General features: G+C 45.1%; 1 protein-coding gene across 1 annotated transcript in view; it reads right to left on the bottom strand.

The window, feature by feature from the left end:
- Positions 1-22169, bottom strand: part of GPC4 (glypican 4) — a 67622-nt gene that overhangs the window by 8777 nt on the left and 36676 nt on the right. The window contains exons 3-4 of the mRNA XM_050310425.1: positions 14170-14561; positions 3478-3643 (exon numbers count right to left, since the gene is read on the bottom strand). Of these exons, the coding sequence (XP_050166382.1) occupies positions 3478-3643; positions 14170-14561 (558 nt within the window). The remainder of the gene's footprint in view (positions 1-3477; positions 3644-14169; positions 14562-22169) is intronic.

Genomic DNA, 22169 nt, shown 5'->3' with positions numbered 1-22169 from the left:
GGGGTGCCATGGCGTTCCATGTATCACAGCCAAGGAATGCAGCCTCTGCTTTGACTGCCGATAGAGAAAATGCATTTGGCCTCCAGCAGAGCTGCCAAAGCTGGCGAGAAAAGATAAGGAAAGTAATAATTGGAGTTGGGATTGATACAGGCAAGGAGCGCTAAATGAAATAAACTTTCATTAAAAAGCAGGGAGGGGAGAAAGGGGCTGAGGGTGGGGGGGCTCTCCCTCATCTGCAGTTTTGATTTTGGAGGCATCCTGCAAACTTTTACCTCCCACCAGGAGCTGGCTGGTGTCCCCAGCTGCTGGCGAGCAGCGGTTCCCTCTGGCAGCCCCGTCTGACGTTAATAAGGCTGGCTGGGGTTCCGGGTACCGCCGGCACCGCTGCCCGCGGGAGGGGAGGACGCTGCTCCAGCACCAGGAATGAATCTTCGGAGCCATGCCTCTCCCAAGAAAGATTTTCCATTATTGGGAGAGAGGAGTTGATTATAAACAGTAATTATTTTGCCCCAGCTCTGGCGCAAAGGAATTGATATTTATAAGCCATGGTGAGGTGGCTCAGCTTTGCTTCACGAAAGTCTGGCAGAGTGAAAAATGTACCCTGGCCATGTGTTACAAACACACAGCATGACAAAGACAGTCTCTCCTCTCTGTGATAGGGAGATAGAAGTGTACTGGGGGGGGGGGGAACAAGCCACAATCATCTAGCACCATCCCTTAAAGACCCTTTTCCTCTTGCATACATTTGTCCTTGCTACTGGCATTGAGACAATCCTTGGCGACAAAGCACCTCGCTCTCATGAAGGAAAGCAATTCTTTTGCATTGTGCCACCAATAATCAGAAACCCACATCTTCAGCCTCACTGTCTGACTTGAAGAACAAAAGGCAGTTTTCAGTCTTAACCCCAAGATCTGATTTAAAAGGGGAGGGAAGGAGGGGGAAGACCTTGACCATTCATTAACAACAATCTTTTTTTTTTTTTAAAGGGGAAAAAAATTCTTTGCACACAAAGTAGTACTCCAGATATGTATATGGAGCCTGAATTCGACATCTTTGAGCAGAGTAAACCTTTGTGGGGGAAAAAAAAAATCATGAAAAGGCACTGGAGATTAACACTGTTCATTCAAGAAAGCTCCAACCCCCCAATAGCCTGTTTGAAACAAAGTATACCCCTGTCTAATTGGTGTACAATTGTGTCAGGAATAGAGGGAGAAATAATTTAGATAGTTAAATGGGAGAAAAGAGTACAATTCAGTCATTATTTCATACTCTACAGGTTTAAATAGTACTTTGGAGAAATAAGGAATTATAAAGTCTTCTTGTCTCAAAAAACCTACAAACTTTATATTCCAGCTTGGAAAAGCCTTACATAAGTGACTTACATATAGACCCACTAACACATACACGAGTATTTCATAGACACATGCACCCAAATTCATGTAGACTTGCAGCATTTGTTACAAGTTCTCCTGTTTAACTATATTTAAATTGATTTGCTGGGTTCAAAATCGGATTTTGACTTGTAATAAATCGTTGCCATTAACTTGGTACTTAAACCCATGATGCAAAATCGCATTGAGCTCATGCAGGTGGGTTTTGGGGATTTTGTGGAGTGGTTTTGAGAGGATTTTTTTTGGTCTTGCTTATTTATTTAATTTAAATATTTAAACACAAACACACAAGAGATTTGTGGCATATGCCCTGCCCTAAACACTAGATCTACATAATTTAATTTGTCTCGAGAGGTAAGCTGAGATAGAAACCAAAATCTGGAACGTAACTAGCACCTGTTCAGTTATTAAACTCTTATAAAGAAAGCACAGCTTAAATTTCGTGTATCTGTACTCCACTGCAGTCATCAACCCAGAGTTCAAGAACCAAGCAAATACTGCCAATAAATGTAACGAAGCTTAATACCGCACTTAAATAATGAGTGGGCAGGAAGCCTCTTGGGAAGGAAGCACTTCAAGAAGAAAGCTTTGCTTCCAACCTGGAATCGCATGTATTTATTTTGTCTTGTTTAATAATCTTAATTATTGTATGCAGTCCCTGATCAGTCTCGTGTGACAGGGCTCGCCGGCTTCCCCCGAGGTTAGTTTTTAGCCGCATACCACCTACAGCAATTAGCTGCTTGTGCTTTTGTCTGTTTTCTGGCATTATGCCCTTCCCTTTCATGGGATTCCTCTTTTCTACTTGGACTAGATGTTTGCAAGTCTCCTGGCTTTGAGCTATTTCAGCAACAATTGTAGTTGAAATACTTAATATTCTCATGAGAAAGACGGCTAAGAGGAATGGGGGGGCGGGGTGTCAGCCTCCCAGAGAATGACTTGGAAACCCAATTTAGTGTCACATTTAACTCCCTATATGGAGTACACACACAAAAAAAACACCTTCTGAAAATAACACCCTGCACATAACCAGTTGGCAGAGCAGCAAAGTGAAAATCCAGTACACAAAACATGCAAAAACACATTCTAAGATGTAAATCTAGCCTCAAATGCCAACTATCAGCAATTTCCCTTTTTTTTTTATCTTGCAGCTCAATGAAAGGGAAATCTTTTCTTTCTAACAGTCTTTTTTTCCCTGAGTGGGATGGGAAGAGTACCACAGCCTTTTCAGTAGCAGCAGATACTTTACATGTGCACTTCATCACACATTAACTGGAGTGAAGCAACTGCTCCCAAAGGATGCTCAATCACAGATAAATCAAACCTCCTGGAAAAGGAGCACAAATGAAAACATTTAACATTATCTATTGCCTGTGCCCACAAAATGTGATGCATTGCCAATTCTGATGAGCCTTGACCCAAGGAGGAATTTAACATTTCAGTCTAAATTTCATTTCATTTCATTCATTTCATTGAATGGTACCATGGGTAAGCACGGAAGAGAAATAACAACCAGGAGGAAGAGGATGGCAAAAGCACTCCCATAGCGTCACGCAAGACCTATCAACAGTGCAAAAGGATGGTGGCTGAGTGCCAAATGAGCTGTTTAAAACCAGATTCAGACACATGTCCTATTCAATTTTTTAATGTAAAATCCAGGTCTTCAGCTTTTCCCAAAGCTCATCATGGCTGGCAGGAAGATTCCCAGGCTGCTGAAGAAGAAAACTGGCTTTGGGAAGGACAGCTGTACAGTGACAATAATGTATAAGAAGTAGTATGGAAAAAACAGACTGTGCACATGCTTGGTCCAGCAAGAAGAGACACTCCAAGCCTACAAGCACATGGTAGCTCCATGCTCCTAAAGCTTGCTGCAACAGAAATCACTGGCACAACATAAGTCTCATTTATTTATATGTTAATGTGAATGGCAAAAGATGTGCTGTATAGAGAGGTGTGGAAGGAAAAGATATCCATCACAGATACCTGAAAAACCTGCTATAGCTCAGCACAGCCACTCACAAAGCCATTCAGGTGAGGGACATAGTATCAGTGTAGACTCATATGCAGTTTTAACCCCTATTGCCTTACCTATAAAGATATTCCACTCAGTGTCCAAGTCCCCTTGGTTGGCCAAGCAGCCTCTCATGACGTTAAAGCAATAGTTGTAACAGGGCTTCACTGATACCAGACCTCGGCAGTGTGGGCAGTACATCATTTTCAGCAGTGCTCGCGTACCCTGCGGCGTGGGGTTCACCTTTAAAAGAGAAAAAAAGAGAAGAAAATTAGGCCTCAGTCACTAACTCACACATTTACCCCAAGGTGCGTGAGACAGAGCTGTGCAGAGGAGATGCAGTGGGGTCAGCCATCACCATCACCATCTGGTCAGAGCTCCCTGCCTGCATGGTCCAGGGATGTGGGGAACAGAGGAAGGGGTCTGGCTCACCTCCTTGGGTGTACCTGCCACTCCAGGGGACACAGACAGCCCCCACCTCTACAAAACATAACTTGCACTGCAATACACCTTGTGTGTCGTGGGACTCCTCCCAGGCCTGCAAGGACAGGAACTCCAAGGGCACAGGCAGCACTCAAGCTCAGGGAAGGCAGTAAAATGTGACCAACTCAAATGATGTCACATAAGGCTGCACTACCTGAGCCCTGCTGCAAACACATGCTGAAGAAGATGATGCTGGGATTTCTCAGGAAAAAGTGTCCAAGACAGGATATCTGCCATTATCCTGTACCAAACCCGCTGGGAGTGTGCCCTCCTCCTCGGCGCACACTGCGCTCGGCTCTTCTGGGACAATCGCCCAGCAGGGCTCTCAGGCACAGAGACCAGCTCCTTTATCTCACATTCAACTCCTGCAACACAGCATTTACATGACAGATACCCGGGTTCATTTACACTCAGCACTCATCACGCTAAGTAACAGCTCCCCACACCCGAAGGAAGTGGTAGCTACAACCCTGCCGCTGAGGACAAGGCGGGGAGGACCCTCAAAGCCATCGCGCAGCCGCTGGGCGTGAGAGCAGAGCTGTCTGCAGCAGGCACGTCACCCTCGAGCCCTCAACAGGGCTATTTTCCAACGTGACTCATGGTCATTCATGTTTGATTCACTCTCTGGCCCAGCTTCAAAACATTCATTGAAACCATTTCCACCCAGGCAGTCCGAGGAGCATCAGCTCCATCCCAGCACACCAGTGCCGACCACATGGTGGGTCCGTCTGAAGTGTTGAACAGAGAAGCTCCCTCAAGAGCAAGTTTAAGTGTTAATTAGCCACACATGAAAACAGAAAATTAAGATGCAATCAGAGATACACTGACAAAACAGAAGTGGTCTCTGGTGTTTTAAACAATGCACTTGAGACTCCTTGTAAGGCATTTAGGGAAAGTGCTCTAAATAGGTTGTGATCCAAGACCATGCTGGAGGAGACACACAACATCCCTGAGAAAGAGGGCAGCCACTCAATACAAAGAGCTGGAGATGTGAATGGCCTCTATATCTCATGTCTGGAGGTCTGGGAACAGACTTCATGGCAGAGAGGACAACAGGACTGAATGGAGATGAACGTACATGAGGAAGATCTGGTACCGTACATATGCTGAGGACCTTACTATTGCAAAGCTCATCTCAGTGTGAGGGATATGGAGAAACTATACATGATCTTCTGGTACAAAAACTAGGTGGCAACATATGAAACTAGGAGCAACAGATTTTAACAAAAACAAACCAGAAAAAAAGCGCTACATAATCAGGCTAGCTTAGTTAATAACATCAGCAGAATTTTAAACCCTCTTTTCTTATGAGAAGAGATGACAGATAAAAATCTGCTGTTTCTGACAATCCCAGAAAGACCACAGTTTCCCTTCAGTAGGCAAGCAAACTGGTTAGAGAGACAGAAGGACAGTTTTCTGCAGTTGATGGAGTTCAGTGCTGGATTTTGGCTGGCCAGCAATGTTAATCAAACAGCATTTTACCCTCTTTTTGTCCATGAAGAGCCTGTTTGGCTGAGCAAAAGGAGACTCCATATAGAAAGCTATTTGCGGTGGCGATGGAATCTGATTCAGATCCTTCAGAGAATATATATGTTTTATATTTTTATATATATATATATATTTGGAAAGCATAGTGGGAGCAGGAGCCCCAGCAGAAAGCTCCCTATTGAGACAGCATGGCTTTAAAGCAGAGCTGGTTCAAACACTGGGAACAGCTCAAGCAACAGAAACCAGCTAAATCAGATGATTTATAGTTGGAAAACTGGAAACAGACAAATGTAAAGGTATCATCTGCCATCCAGATGGTGCAGTCCTTGCATAACAAAAAAGTTGCAAGGAGAAAGAGGGAACTAAATAACATTTCGCACCCAGAGACAAGCTCTGAAGGACGCTCCAGTTTAGCAGTTTACTGGCTTCTCTGATAAAAATCCCTTCCTATGTCACTTGGCAGTAGGTGCCAGGACCTCTGTGCCTACTCTGAGGCTTATCAGCAGATCCTGACCATTCTAGCACTGTTGGCCCTCAAAGGAGTGCTCTGCATCGTCTGCAGGAAGAAAAATTAGGAAAATGTTGATAGTACCAGCCAAGTGCTAGAGTAGTTTGAAGCTGAAAGAGGAGCAGGAAGCTTCCCCAACCCTATCATGGAAAGCTGCAGCTCTATGGGAGGGATTGCACGGCAGAGAATTGCAAAAACCCACATGCAGAGCCATGACCCGAGAGGCCCCTTCCCATCTTAGGTTCCCCCCTCACCCCACGAGCGCCGAGCGGCTGCAAGCCTGCAGCATCCCCTGCTTTGATATTTCATAGGGGTTGATCTTCAAGAATCCCAGCAGATGCAGGGGAAACTGAAGCTGCTTTCCCACGTTCCAGAGCAGACGATATGCGATGGTTGCTTGGATTAGGCCCTTTGAACAAAGACCCAGGATGATTTTAAAAGTGGACGAGGTTTCGCTTCATTCCCCACATAGGTTTGTGGCTCTGAGTCCTGCACAGAGCTGAGCAGAGGGTGATCACAAAGAGGCAATGGAAAAGACAAACCCCAGCCTGCAGTGACTGCTGAACTGAGCCCTATTAGTGATGGACATCACCCACAGGGAAGCTGTTAAGTGTGCAATACAGCTAATACAGATGAAGAGGAAAACAATGGACAAATTCATCGGTCCAGAGTTGGCATTTTATGGTGTCAGAAAACAACAGGAAGGCACAAGCAGAGATCACCTCTAAGAGAGAGTTTTAGGTAACATTATGAGCAATTACACCTCGTTACAACAGTGATAAATGCTTAACTGCTGCGTATCACTGCAATGAGAACCTTAACCCTTGGCACAGGGCCCATACCCGGTCCAGACCAACTCCGGCTCTGTCAGTGGGATGTGCCATATGTTGCACTGGCAATTCTTCACAAGCTTTTAATGCTGGTCCTGCCACACCAGGTGCAAGCTCTTAAAACACCATTGTATGTAACAGTAAACCCAGATATGCTTTGTTCTGGGGTTGTGTTTATCTTGGAAAGCAACTCAAGTTCATTCAAACTCTACTCTAGAATGACCCTCAAAACCAAATAATCTCCTTTCTAATAAAGCAGAGTCCCAAAGAAAGCTTTATTTGCTGGAGAGGATTTACTCTGGTAGATCTGAGCCCAGGTACTAGTATGCTGCAGTACACATACCCTGTAAAAGCTTCTAATAGAAGCAAATGCACTCCAGTCCCTTCCTTTTATCTTGTGAAATTTATTTCCTGTCCATGCCGTGCCACGCCACTGCAGCAATCCATCACCCTGTGGTTTCATCATGTAAATTACAATTTGTCCATATCTATACGCTTTGTCAAACGTGAAGATTAAAAGCTGCTAACAGATGTGTTTTGGCACCAATCTTCACATTCGTATCGAACTTGCTCCTTAAAAATACATATTTGCACACAATTTACAAAAATTCAGTGAAAAGAAACCAATCCTGCCCTTAATGCAAGCATTTTGTACCATATTTTTGGGGATTACTCCCAAACTTATACTGACTAGTGGAGGTAAAACCATGTTCTTGTAAAAGTGCCGTGCTCTTGGCATAATAAAATCTGGGTTTTGTTGGTACCTTGTCATACCTATCCCCTTTCAGAGTCTCACATAAGGGAAACTGCCTTACATCCCTAGGCTTTTCCAGCTCACTGGCATTGCAGCTGGATTCATACATCTGGTAGAAACTTCACCATTAAAGTACACACCTATCAAGTGCAATGCCTTGATCACAGTCTGTCACAAAACCACAAAAACTCAAGATAAACTGATCTGTGCAAGCAGACAAAGTTCAGAAAAGCAACCAGATTCTTTTTTATTTCCTTTCCAAGTCAAGGAATAGCTGAGAAAGGATGACAAAGCTCCAGCTATGGACAGTCCTGCAGGGAGCTCCCACCAGCTGCCAGAAAGCCAGAGATACATTTCATTCTCCCACTCTACCCTCAAGTTAACATCAAGAATGTTAATAATAACATTTAAAATCCTGTCAGCTTTAATAACTATTTATAATAACACTGATAACTCAGGCTTTCTTATTTTCCAAGCTTGCACAACACCAGCGTTGCCATGCCAGCAGCACAACCACCAGAAAACAAAAATCCAACAATCTGAAAATAAATGCAGTGAAATTACTTTTTATACTGTGTTTTCTTTGCAAAAAAAACTAAATTAAGGCAATACTGGCTAAGGAAAACTAAAGAAGAACTTCTCAGTGACATGGAAAGACGATTTCAAAAACACACTTCAAAGCTGACTGTGGGATGCTCCAGGTGAGCAGTCAGCTTAGACAACTGAGGTGTCATCGATTTTTGGGACCAACACAACCTTATTTGCATCATTTTTTCCTTCTCTCAGTGTTGTGCAAGAGCATCATCTTGGCACACGCTGGTCCAGACATTCAGCTCACTGTGAGGCAGAAGATCACTCAGGATGCTCTTGGTTTGCTTCTCCACCCCAAATATTCCAATGAAAGTGTTTTGGAATTAACTACGCATTTAACCAATTTTGCTGGCCTGGTGCTAGCACATGAATAATTTAGACAGCATCTGTTTCAACCACAGAGTTGGGCCTCTGAGGTCTTGCATAAGGGAGCACATTTAGGAATGGTATTTGGGAACTGCAAGACACTGTGTCTCATCAGTATTCGCTACCCACGGTGATGTCTGCTGCAGCTTTATCTTTTGCAAGGAAAAGTTCAAGAGTACATTTATGCTCAATTCCCTATTTGCAGCTTACTCCCCCCACTCCAGATGTGACACTACCCAGAGAACAGCAGAGCTCCTGAGAATCACACCACTGGGGACTCAACCTGCTCAGTCTTAACATTAGCGTGTCAGAAGTGAAGCACCATGTGTTTGTCTTACCCAAAGGGGCAGGGGGGACCTCACGGTGCCAAGTGGACGCCTCTTCCTCTGAAAACTTAAGTAGCAATGCAAGGGTCAGCATATCCTGCTCCTGGTGCCCTTGGAACCAAAGTGCCTTTCACACCAAGCTTGTTCTCTGCAGGACCTGCCCCTCCCTGCCTCAGACACCACAGATCATGAGCAACGTTCTGTTTGCTTTAATGACCAAAACAGCAGGAACATTTATCTGTGCAGCTACAACCAAAAACATCCTTAGCTATCCCTCACATTGTTTTCAAAATTAGCACCAGAACCACAGTGTGCAGGGGGAGGTAAAGAAAGAAAAGAACAAAATCAACCCAGTGGACTGAAGGGCTCCTGCATGACGCCATCGGCTCCAAACCCACAGCCACATCCACGCGCTCCCAGCCCCTTAAATCTGCAACGACTGCTGCTCCAGCATACTTTGAAGGCTGTGCCTAGCACAGACCCTCAGATAGCTGGAGCTGAGGCAGATGCAGTCACATTCTTGGCAGGTCTTCTCAGGGTCATCTTTGATGTGGAGAAGTGCTTGGTATTGTTTGCTGCATTGATGTTTGCCCTTGGTACGTGGAAGGCAAGGTCCTTGTGCACGGCAGCCCCTCGGTCTGGCCCCGCAGCTTGCAACCCACTGCCTGGGCTGCACTGCCTCTTTGGACGACCCCCTGCTACATTAAAAAGGCTTCTTGGCTTCTCTGGCCATTTCTCAAGTTGCCCACGAAGCAGAAGTGTTGCCCCTCTGTCCCCTCCCAATGCATGCATGCAACACATTCCATTTCTGTCACTTCCCTGGCAGGGTTTGCTCTCGCCTGAAGGCTGCCCAGCTTCGTTAGATATAGGAACATGAACTTCTTCCTGAAAGAGGATTATGGTCACATTCCCCTTAAGTCAAACCAAGGACAAAGATGCACAGAGGGAGGTTGGACCTTGGCTCTCTGACTAAACTTTTAGATCCTCAAATGGTAGTTACAAGGGGCACAACTTTTACCAAAATGAGAGCTCAATGCCTTATTATTTGTGATGACAAACAAGCCTCGTTGTTTCATTATTTTCATCACTGCTTCTCCTAAGCTAACGTCTGGTCCATATTCAGCATCCACACCGAAAAGGAGAGGAACCACAGTTCAGGGACACAGCTCAACAGTAGGCTGGTGGACAGAGGTTCCAATCTTAACTTGTGCTCCACAGATGCCTTATCCGAGCTGAGGTAGCTCAGAGCAAAAGGGGTTAAAAAGCTGCTGGGCTCCCATCTCCAGCTCTGGAGCAGTGTGGGAAGGCAATCACCTATCCCCTCTGCAATTCTCTTCATAAACAGTTGGAAGAAAATTCCCTCCTTGGCTGCTATCATTACACTTCATTAGGGAAGAAATGCCAAGACCAAGAAAGCTGACCTCCTCCACCCGCCGTGAACATCTCCAGCAGTCTCCTCTCATCTGCTAATGTCACCTGAGGACAGCAGATGAGGAGATAAATTTATTCCTCATATGAAGCTGTGCATTATTTCACACGGTTCATATCTGTCCTTCCCAACTAAACACCATTTCTTGCACACAATTTTCAAGCTGCTGCTTTTCCCAGAGTTCCCAAGGACAGGCTGGAAGACTCTTTCCAGCAGCCCAGATGCTTTGGTGGCACATGCATCTCAAATGCTTGCTGGGGAGGTAGTTCAGGAGCCTCCTGAGCTCCCAGTACTTCTGCCTCAAATGACAGGACACAAGGGCAAGAGGGAAAAGTGGTAAAAGAATCCCAAAACAACAGTTTATCAGCATAAATTTCCTGGGGGGTTCCAGAAAACTCACACCACCACTATAACTACAGGAGGTCACATCCACAAGTCCCAGCCTGCAGGTCTGTGGAGAGATGGTGATGCAGATGCAGGGAGTTGATGCCGTGTGGCTGCACACTTCATCCTTCATGTGCCTCTGCTGCTGACCTCCAGCCAGACCTCCCCTCCCAGCTTCTCCTGACCCTGCAAAATGTCAGGGAGCTCAGCCCTTGATTTCACTTCTCCCCCCACAAACAAGGACCTCCGCTCCATACCTGTAGCTGACTCTGCAAGCCCCACTGCACTTTACCCTCAAAGGTGTCATGACCCTCAACCAGGTTGTGGTTTTAATTGCATGCAACTAATTAGAGGAACATCTCTGCAGCTTGAGAACTGCCCAGTTGCAGGTTCTCATCCTTTTTTGGTCACTCAGGGCTCTGGCTTGTATTTGTTCCTTTTTTCCAGCCCTGGCTGGGGCAGGAAATGTCACTGCTGGCAGCAATTTAACCCGGCTGACTTCAGCGTTTGTTGAGGGCTAAGTAGCAGGTGAGTGATTAGGGGATGGGCAGATTTCCGTCTCCTGAAGGCAGGGCAGGAAGGTCAGGGAGAAAGCACCCAGTGTCAGCAGATGACAGAGGAAAGTGCTGGAGGCCCCCAGCCCCTCGCAGCCAACCCCAGAGGCAGGGCACATCTCTAACAGGCAGAAACTTCATCCTGAGTTTTCTCCTTCAGGACAGATCTGGAGAATTTTGTACTTTTTGGGTCCAAAGGAGGGAATTTGACACATGGGGACTCAAACATCAAAACTGTAGGCTTTAGACACAGTTTGAAAAACATCTGTGCTTTCTCTCAAAACCAAACAGCTTTATCTCTATTGTATGTTCGGGCACAGTGGCACACGTTCTGATCCATTCAAGGCCAAATTAAAAGTTATTTTCTTGCATTCTGGCTTGGAAATCAAGCACACTTTGTTTTTCAATATCCTCTCTTCTTTCACCCCTTTACTTCCAAACTCACACAAGAACAACACCCTTCTAAATGCATCCCCCTAGTGAAGATGTAGAAGTATCTAGGATTAAAAAGTCATCAAGGCCATTCCACTGTAAAGTGCTCTTTGCTCTCCTGATAGTATCCCAGGAAAGTATGCAGCTAGGTCTTGCAGTAGTTTGTATTTTTCCTCCTGAGGATTTTCAATTAAGTATTTTTTACATACTTGTTACAAAATGTATTAAAAGTAAAACTAATTTGCATTCCTTTGGACATTTTTTCATAAAGAAGAGTTGAAGATTTATCCCTCAAATTAATCCCTGGTATAAGCAGTCATTCCACTACAACTCCTGAGTAAAAATAATAAGGAAGCAAAGTCAATGGACTCATTATACAGAGCTCAGCAAAGCCAGACTAATCTATATGTAATGTGGGAAGCCCCAAAACACAACTGCAGAGCAGCAGGCATAAAAACATCAGCCTTTAAACTCACGTCTAGAATTTCCCATTGTGTCCTGCAGAAACGTGATGTCAGATTTCCACTGAATGAGATTAAAACACTAGAGAAAAGATTATTATTTCTTCTACTGCTGCAACTAAACCTTAGGTATTCAGCAGTGGGGACTTTTGTTACTGCTTGGAAAAGTCAATCTGTTGTAGAATTTCCAGTGCAACTTGTGAAAGTGAAGTGGGAAGTGTAGCAACTGTGATTGTCCACGGCACGTGAGTTATTTTTGCAGCTGCGTGGGACTATGGGTAGCTTTCCACACTTGAGCAATTAATTCTAGGGTTGAAGGCAACTCTACACTCAAGGATCTTCAAAAGGGAAAGAGAAATGACGACGCCACCTCGGGTTCACGACTCTGATTCGTAACAGATGCGGGGACCGTAGCCCTTGTGGTTCCGTGTCAAGTCTGGAGACGTTTTGATGAATTCTGAGCAGATGGAGCATAAACACGATCCCTCACCCATGCACATTTACTGCCTATCAAGTGATTGCACATTCCCAAAACCGTACTGGGGCTTAACGGCCAGACCTCCCACTCAAATATTTCATCCACGCTCTACGGCAGCGCAAACACCATCCCATGACCACAAGATCTGCCACACAGCCACCAACAAGGGCCACCAAATCTAAAACCCCAACCAGGAGGTCAGTAGGCTTGGCCAGTGACCAGGCACACAGACACTTGACCTCCTCTGGCATCGACCCTGCCTCCCACCACAGGACAGCACCCCCGAGGCTGGAAGATTTTGTGGTCTCGCAAGAGTGACCCACATGTCACACACGGAGCTCCACACACCCATCCTCAACCAGCAGCACACATCCAACACATCAGACACATCTAACTTGAGAGTCATCAGTATCAGAAAGGAAGTCAAGGGGTCCAAAAACCTAAACCTGCCACTGCTAACTTAAAACTAACTCCCAGAACCTGGATATATTAGAATAGCAACTCTTGCCTTGTTAATATTCACTGCCCTACCACACATGTGGCTTATTGCAGGCTGGTTTTCTCATTTCTCTTCAAGAAAAATTAACATGGAAGCAGACTTTTTTCTCCCTATCCTCAGAGAGAGTATTTTAATATTATCCCTGTAAGTCAAAGAAATTTGAATAATTATCTCCCTTAACAATGCTGCTTATGCTGCCGACAAAACTGCATTCCGCTTCTAAGAGTATATGAACAGCTATGCTGGTTTACTTCTTTCTTTTTTTTTTTCTTTCCTGGCACTTAGGTTGATTCAAACTCCTGCCTGTTCTTTCAGCCTGGTGTTTTATTACTCTGTAACCAGGTAGAGAGAAAGTAAAACTCTCTCTGCACGATTAAATTATTACAATAAATCTTCTACAGCCTAAAGGAAATGAGCTGAGTTTGTTAAAAGGAAATCACTAATATTTGTTATCTTACATAATTACTTTAAGGGGATTATTGATTGTTCCCTATACCATACAACTCTGACTAAAATTAAAGACAAATCTCATGTCAAAAAAAAAGTCACCCCACTTAAACAACTCCAAAGTGATTTATATGAAGAAGGAGGTAAACATATAAGTAACCAACATATTTCAGCTGTTTGATCCCCAAAAAAATGACCTTACCCATAAATATTTAAGGTCTAACTTGTGCTCTGTGTGTGGCACCAAGTACAACTAGTATCTGCTCTGTGCACATGACTCCAGCTTACTGTTATCACAGAAGTGCTATTTACTCATGTGAACTGCCTCTCCCCATGCCCAGGGTGAGGAGCAAATCATCAGCTGCTCCATAATGGATGCCTGTAGCGTCCACAACTCACTGTAATTTAAAGGCAATATTAAGAAGAAGATACGGCCATTACACAAGCAAACATGGTTATTTCCACTGCAGAAGGTATTTAATTTCCTGCTGTTACTGTTCCCTAGACAGGAGCAAAGCATCCACCTGGGGAACATCCCTGATGCCAGGCTGCAGCACTAAATGGGGGTGTCCCCAGAACGTGGCTCTACCACAGAACAGCGCAGCCGACCTAGATGGAGTTTGGTCCCACCTGCACTCAACCACCACCCACACCTTTAGGTACTAGCCAGGACAACAGGGAAAGGTGCCACCCATCACGGGTCCGTGGGACACGGGAACAACCACGAGACGGAGCTCACCGCGGACACTTTGCTCACGACGTCCCTTGCGACGGCAAGGCCCTGTGCGAAGGTGCGGGCGGCCACGAAGGCTCGCGTCACTTGCAGCTTGAGCTTCCGCGGCACGTCCCCAAAGGGCTTCAGCTGCTCCGTGTACTTGCTGACGCACTCCAGGTACTCGTCCGTGAAGTGGTACTGGGGGTTGACCAGCCGGAACATGCGCTCCAGCAAGCGCGCCCAGAACTCGTTGAGCATGTCCTCCAGGTTGACGTTGCCGCCCACGTAGTAGCGCTTCAGCTCCACGAAGAGGTCCTTGAACAGCTCCGAGTTCTGCATGTACAACCGGCCATACGTCCGCACGAACATGTCGTTCAGCGACTTCTCGGCGTTTTCGAGAAGCTCTTTGAAGAACTCTAGGAAAGAGGAAGAGAAGATACGGTGAACATGGGCATTGGGATGCGTGTTCACACGCTTCTGCAACTACTGTTGCTTAACTGGAAAATTCAGCACAACGAGACCACCATCCAAACGAAATGGGAGGTTAAAGGACTCTCTAAAAATTTTCAAATAATTTCTATATCTCAAAATTTTTGATTACTCTTCATAAACCAACCCCCACAACCTCTCTCCAGATTGGATGACTTGCATGAGTGAAATTTCTTTTGATACAAATCTCAATACCACGATAAGAGTCAGCAAAAAGACAAAAAAAGCGCACCAGTTTCTTATATTTCAATTCAGCCATCTTAAAAGAAGTAATTTCAAAGCACAAGACTATCTGAAAGAAAAACAGTGGGTTTGTTCAGCAGATGTTTTACACAAATGGATCTTTCTTTTCAGTTCTTGACAAATTCTTTTTCCAAAATGATCATAAACCAGCCTCAAAAACACCAAATTTTAATAAATATTAAAAACAAATCCAAAAATCTACCTTCTGGTTCTTTCTCCTGTCCTGCAAGTTCATCATCTCTCAGGGTAGGGCCTGTCTCTAATTATCTAATTGGTCCTGATTGTAGATGGGGCTTCAGATGCTTGTAGCAGTGTAAAAACCTCCATAATTATAACAGAATTTGCTCAAAATCCAAGGTTAAACACTTGGCAGAAGAACAAGAGATTTTTCAAATGACGAAGGACAGATGGGGGCCCTTGGGGTTTTTATCACTTTTTAAAAGCAAATCCCCACTTTGGTTCACTCTCTGAGAGCACCAGACAGCCGAGAGAGCGTCTGCTGCCAAAGTGCCATCACTGTGCCTTGGCAGTGCACCTACATCTCCAGCACTGATGACAAGCTCACCTGATGATGTCTGGCATGTCAGACACAGTTTAAAGAACATGACCCGCCAAGACCATGCCACCAAAGCCTTGGGATGTGGGTCTAAGCACAAACTGTTTGCTCCAGCCCCGCGGGAACTCCAGCACCCCGGGGCGCGGGCGCAGCCTCTCTGCCGCTACACACGGCGCGGGCAAGGGAGCTTATTATTTTATGCATGCCACCAGCAATTGAGGATTCTGACCTCTGCTTTTCTGTGACTCATATTCAATAAATATTCTTTAATAAAACATGCCTCTGTGGTTTTTTAAATCCTCAAAGGAGCAATGTTTAGGGCCAGAAGTTGTTAGAAGGAGGGGGGGTGAGGGGGAATATTTTGGCCCAGTGTGAATTTAAACCTTGTTAAAAGACATTAAAAGTATGCTGAAGTTCAGATTTTCGTCTTCAAAGTGCTCCAGTACAAACAAAGCCTAACATAGAAAACATTTTCTGGAAAAACTGAAACATTCCTTGAGTTCCTGATGAACAAAGTCATGGGGTCCAGTGCCTGACATGGCTGTATATAATGCAGCCTCTCAGGAGTACAAGAGAAATGATCCAGGGAAGAGGAGATTGATTTCAAACACCCAACACGTCCTCTGTCCAATATCAGCAGGAACCTCCACTTTCGTTCCCATGACTGGCATTTCCTCTCCAGGAAGATTTTTTTCTGTTGAGTTTATACTATAGAGATTAACTTGGTGTATATTAATTTCTAATTCACTTAATCATTTTGAAGGCTCACTTCCTTCCTTTGCTCAGACCTTTTAGTATCACCAATAAGTTGTTTATTTAAATACTTTTGTGCCAGGCACAAGACCTGCCAGATGCATCAGCAAACTCTTCAGTAAGAATTAGATTTTGAAATTATATTGATGGCAATTCTACTAGATAGTTCCAACCACCAGCCTAAAGAACCCAAAGCAACGTTTTAAGCCAAGAAAGTTATCTTTAGTAATACATATATATTACCATAACCAATGTATTCACCTGCCCAAACTCATATTATTGGTTACACTCCAAAGTAGAAGTTGAATAAACTGTATCCAGGTTTTAGAGCTCTTAATCTCTTAGCAATTTTTCATGTGGGCTAGAACTGGGTATGTTCATTAATTATCCTGAAAAAACCCCTGCATTCTAATTAGCAGCAAATACCTATGCACCTGCAGCCATCCAGCCAGCAGCTTTTCCTTGCCCGAAAGGAAGGTAAATAAAGGAAATGAAAACCTCCCACCAAAACCAGGCACTTCTAAAAGCCCAACACGACATTGCTGATGGAGGCAGCAAGCACACATAAAGCCATTGTCTCTGGCTCGAGCTCCAACCACATTTTCACGGACAGAAAACACCCGTTCTCAAGTGCCACTTCCCAAATAAAGAAGGGGAGGAAGGCAGAGGAGGCTGTGTGCCTGCAGCACAAAGTCAGCAACCCCCCTCCTACCCGCAGAGCTCCCCTGCCAGTGCGTGCCTGCATCCCCAAACAAGGCCAGACAGGATGCCCCGGTGACTGGTGACAGTGGCTTTGCCCATAGGTGCCATTACTGGCACCTTGAGGCTCCTGGGGTGGAGATGAGATTGGGATGGTGGGGAGGAGCGATGCCAAGCATCACTGCTGGGACGGACCCAGCAGTGGGATGTGGATAGCATCTTCCCCCATGCAATGCACAGCACTCTTAATTTGGTCAGCAGCAGTGATTAAATTATATATACAGGTATGTTTTAGTCTAGCTATTAGCATAAGTCTGCATCCTCACTTTCTATCTCCACGTCAAGAAATCGGCTTGGGCGCAGGAAGGAACATTAATCTCTTCTCTGTGCAAACCACTGACAGAGATGTCCACAATGAAGAAAAGAAAGCCCAAAAGTCCTTTTTATGAGTTAAATGCTAATCTGACTAGTAACTCCCTACATCTAATTAGATATTAATTCTCCCCTTCACGGAAATGAGCTGATTAGCAAACACCAATGTAACCCAGCATTAACCTTGCCACCACAAGAAGAAAAATGGCAGGTTCCTCTCTTACGTCTTGACTGTTTGCTGGGTAAAATAAATGACCACCTTTCATTTGTATTAGAAGTTGACTTGTTCTCAAACAAAGCAAACACACAAAGGCCTCGGTTGCTTATTTTACAGCACTGTAAAAGCACGTTTTACAGCTGTGTTGCAAGCAATCTGTACTCATTAAATTATCACTCTGACAGGTTTCCTGTGAAAAGCTGTCAAACGCAAACATTTTTCACAGACGACAAATCATACTTTGCCAGTGCTCTCTGAGACACTGCTATCTGGAGGGATGGCAGGCTCTATTTTCCCTCCAGTTATCTTGTTTAAACTCCCCGAACAAGGGCTGGCCCCTCTGTCGACAAACAGGCCCAGGCACACACACGGCTGGGAAGGGCTTCACAAGCTGACCTGCAGGAGCAGCACATGGCTCAAAGGGCTCCCTGGTTCTCCTGGATGAGAGCAGAGTGTGGAAAGATAGCTGGGTTCCACAGAGATGATGGACCACAGACAAAGCATTGGGCTACCACAGCACAGCCAGCTCTGGTCCAACCTGACACAGGAGCGAGTCCACACTGTACTGCTTCAACACACCTCTCCTTAGTCCCGCTGATAAAAAGTCACCTTCTCGTTCAGGACGAATGCAGGGGTGAGGACAGCAGTGCTGCTGAACTGCCTGGTGGGATCAGAGCCACGAAACCTTTCCTAACACCAAAAAACAAGTTTAAAATTTGTCTATATTGCAAAATAAATCCTGTGGATGCCACCGGCTTTGATGCTCAAAGGAAGATGACATTTCCAATGCAATTAACTTTTAGAGACAGAAAAGGCAGTAATCTGCAGTCGGGCAATCTACAGCTCTGGGCTCTGTTTATTCTTTTAACACGTTTGAATTTCAAGGTAGAATTTCAATTCCCAACATTCAGCGAGAGCCTAGAGATGTCATGAAATGGTAAGAAAGACTAGATGTGACATATCTGGTATCTCTGCAACAAAAAACCCAGGGAAAAAAAGTCTCTGCTTTTAAACAAATCCTTCTATAAAGGAGTATAGTGGGAAACATAACCATAGCTACTTGGCAATTTCCTTTTTTTCAGGTAATAAGATGTATTACCTGTTTGCAGCTGGAGGGCAGACCAGCCCTGCCAGTAACCCAGCACAAGAGAGCACCGCATTTCCCCAAGGTGCTTCCACATGACATCAGATTCCACTGCCAGAATAATTCAAAACAATCTTTCTTCCAAATTGCAGATACATGAGCTAATTGAAGAAACACAATCACTCCACCTACTGTGAGACAGAGCAAATCCCACCTCCAGACAACACATTCACTTCCTTTGACTTTTGAACCCAGTATTTTTTTTGATCTTGGTTTCATGTGTCTCATCTGAAAATATCCTCTTTTTTTTTTTCTTTTTTTAAGTAAGAAGGGAGGGCAACGTTTTCCTATTCCTCGTGCTAACATTTTCAGGTATGTTAAGAGTGGGATTTTCATACAAGAGGGCTTTTGCTGAGGAGAGCCTGGTGCTGTAGGGCACAGTCCTACCTAAATCAAAGGCAGCTCCTGGAAATGAGATGAACACATCAAAGGGGAACATTCCCCTCCACCCACAGGCAGGTTTGGTATTTCCCTATGAACACTGGTGACAAAGGAAGAAGCAGCAAAACTGCCTGGTCTGAGCTGCCTCCTGCCACTACCTGCCCTGTGGCAGGAGCAGAGCACCAGTGTCCTCTGCCTCTCCAGCCCTGCCCCAGGCAAAGTCCTCAGGCCTGAATCTGTAGCCAACCACTGCGGGAGTGCAAAGTTTTGCTTTGAATTTCTTGATCTTCAGGAAGGAAACACATTTATTTCAGAGAATACTTTCACACAGAGAAGTACATTACTCCATGGCACCCTGATTGCTCCTCTTTCAGCCGCTGCAGAGTTAAACCATCAGTGACCCAGGGCTCAGCACCTGAAAACCCCACACTTTATAGAGCAAAGGAAACCTTAACTGTGGTGCAAAAAAGGTAGAATCTTATCCAAGGGCTCTTGAGCCAACATGCTCACTACAGACACCCATCTGTTGGCGATGTTCAGGTGTGCTGCTGCCATTCCAAAAGGAGAGCAGGGCTGCCACACATCTTTCTGCTCCCAAAAGCCACCAGACATGCTGCATTTCCCATACACCAGCTTTCCTTAGCTTAGAGCTGAGTTTTCAACTGGGCTTATTCTGTTTGAGGTCTGCAAATGAACTACACAAACAGATCCCAGGTAGACATGCAATTACTCAACACACTTTAAAAAACAAATAAAACCAGGTTCAAGCACGCAGATGGAACATGCTGAATTTTTACAGGCACAATTAATTAGTTTCAGATAATTTGCCGCCCAGCGTTTCAGGCATACTCTTAATATGCTGTCCAGATTATGATTAATTAAGGACCGTCTGTCTTACCAAAACCTTTAATTTGCTTGTCTGTATAGACAATTACGCTTTCTAGTGCGTACAGGAGAACACTGCCACAAAGAGATTAATTATATTTTCTCCTTAAATGGTTTACTCATAAAATGTCCACAACAGCAAGATGGATTCCCAGACGAACGCTCCTGCCCAAGCCACGGCCCCGCAGGCTGTGCCGCGGAGGGGCCGGCGCCAGCACCGTCCCAGCGCCTTCTCAGAGGTGCATCTGCGGATGAAAACTCCACCCTGCAGCTGCTCCTACCATGCAAAGCAAAATTCAATCCAGACAGATAAAAGGAATTTGGAAGAAAAGAGACCAGTGTTTCACAGCTTTCTCTTCACCTGCAGGCTGAAGCCATGCATAGCCCATGCCACCTAGTCCAAAGCGAGAAGAGGGTTTATTTTTTTTTCTAAATGTGCTTCATTATTTTTAATATGCCTTCACTTCCTTTATTGCATATACCACGTTTGTAATTTCCACCAGGGAAAAACAAACTGTAGCTTAACAACCTTTTTCCGGAAGTGTTGAGAAACCGATGAACACATAGTGTTAACACATTTATGGAATATGAACTCAGGAAGGGCAGGGCAGATCCACAAGCTGTTTCTGTGTCCTGTTTTCAAACATGTGTTAGCACTTATTGACATGGGAAGAACTCTTTTCACAGAGCTTGAAGAAGTACAGGCTTAAATCTTGCCAGTGTCACAGTAACAGCCCCAACATGTGAACCCTGGAGAGCTGGGAGGAACAACATCATCTCCCCTAACTTTGCTTGATTAGTGGAAAATCAAGACAATAACAAAAACTGGGCTACAGTCTCATAGGATAAAGAAAAGAAACAAACAACCAAAACCCAGGATTTTTAGAAGTTCTTGTTTCTAAAACACCATGGGGCTGGTAGGAGCTCAGAAGAGCAGGGCAGAAGAAAACAAAGTGCCAGATACCACCATCACACTGAGACTGAGCTTGTTAGAGAATAAGAAGCCATGAAGGAGGAGGAAAAACAATGAAGAGATTGCTGCCTGTGATTCAAGAAACAGATAGCAGAATATCGCATCCTGCTGCACACACCAGTCATCCCACCAAGAGAAATGCCCTTGGTCCCCTTAGTCCACTCTGTTCTGCCACATCCCATGCAGCAGCATGAGCCTAGTCTTTGTAGCCTCCTCCTCCCTGTTTTCAGGGCCTGTCAGTGCTCATGTATCCCGTTCTGGGTCAGCTGTAGTGGGTTTCTCCCACTGCTCCCATGCTGCCTCCTCCTTGAGCTGGTCCATCATTCCCAGCTCTTCCATCTCCCTCCTCGTGAAAACAGCTCAACAGTACTCTTCCCCAGTGCACCTCCCTTGCTACTGCTGCTTCTTTTCCCTCGATTGTTTGCTCTTTCCTCCACTCTCCCCAATGTCTAATTTTCACTGCACCCATTTCTCAGTCTCAAATAACCTTTCAGACACATCTATGATTTCTCAGCGGCTTCAGACTGCTGACCAATATCCACCCAGTACCAACACAGCAACTTCCCACTCCAAACAGCAAGCTCACATTTACCTGGAAGTGAACTCCTTCAGGCTGCCTCCCACACCCCCTCAACTCAACGGAGCTTTCTGGGACACTCACTAAGGTATTTCACACATATGTGTTTTCCCAAGCTTCCCTTTCCACTGCTGTCAAAGAGTGTGAGGAGGGCCCGTGCTGCTGAACGGTGGGGATGGTTTTCTTGTTCCCATTACCTCAGTTGCCCTCATCTCGTTAAAACTGCACTGAGAGCTCTTCCAGCTGGGGCCGCCTCTTATTTGTTCAGCCAGCACAAGAACGGCTGTACACTGAGACATTACAGTATATTAAACACTAAAAGAATAGCCCCAGCTCTGCACCGATGGGTTATTACACCCCCAAGTCCATCACAACATCCCAAAACAGCACCACCTCAACAGGCATCTGGAGGAGCAGCTACCAGCACCATGCACATAGGGTTGGTGGCTCCTTTGTGCAAGAAGGAGGAAGAGAGAGTTAATTTTAAACAGACAAACAATAGCTCATTGACTGGTTGACAGCAATTAGTAACCAGAGCGCACTGGGCACGTTTCCTGTAGCCAAGTACAAAGCCTGCTGCCTGCATCTTGGCTTTTGGGAAAAAACCCCAAACGAGTAAGGGCAGTTTACCTGTGACCTTAACAGCAGAACTGCTTGGACCTGAGATCACAGGAGACCGTTTGAACCCTCCAAGCCCATACACGAAGGGTTTTTGCCCATTGCTAAAGTCTTTGC

This window comes from Myiozetetes cayanensis, unplaced genomic scaffold (genome assembly GCF_022539395.1).
Source record: "Myiozetetes cayanensis isolate MyiCay16 unplaced genomic scaffold, myiCay2020 scf15, whole genome shotgun sequence".
Taxonomy (NCBI): domain Eukaryota; kingdom Metazoa; phylum Chordata; class Aves; order Passeriformes; family Tyrannidae; genus Myiozetetes; species Myiozetetes cayanensis.
The sequence above is the reverse complement of the archived record's forward strand: the minus strand, read 5'-3'. Positions and strand labels throughout refer to the sequence as shown.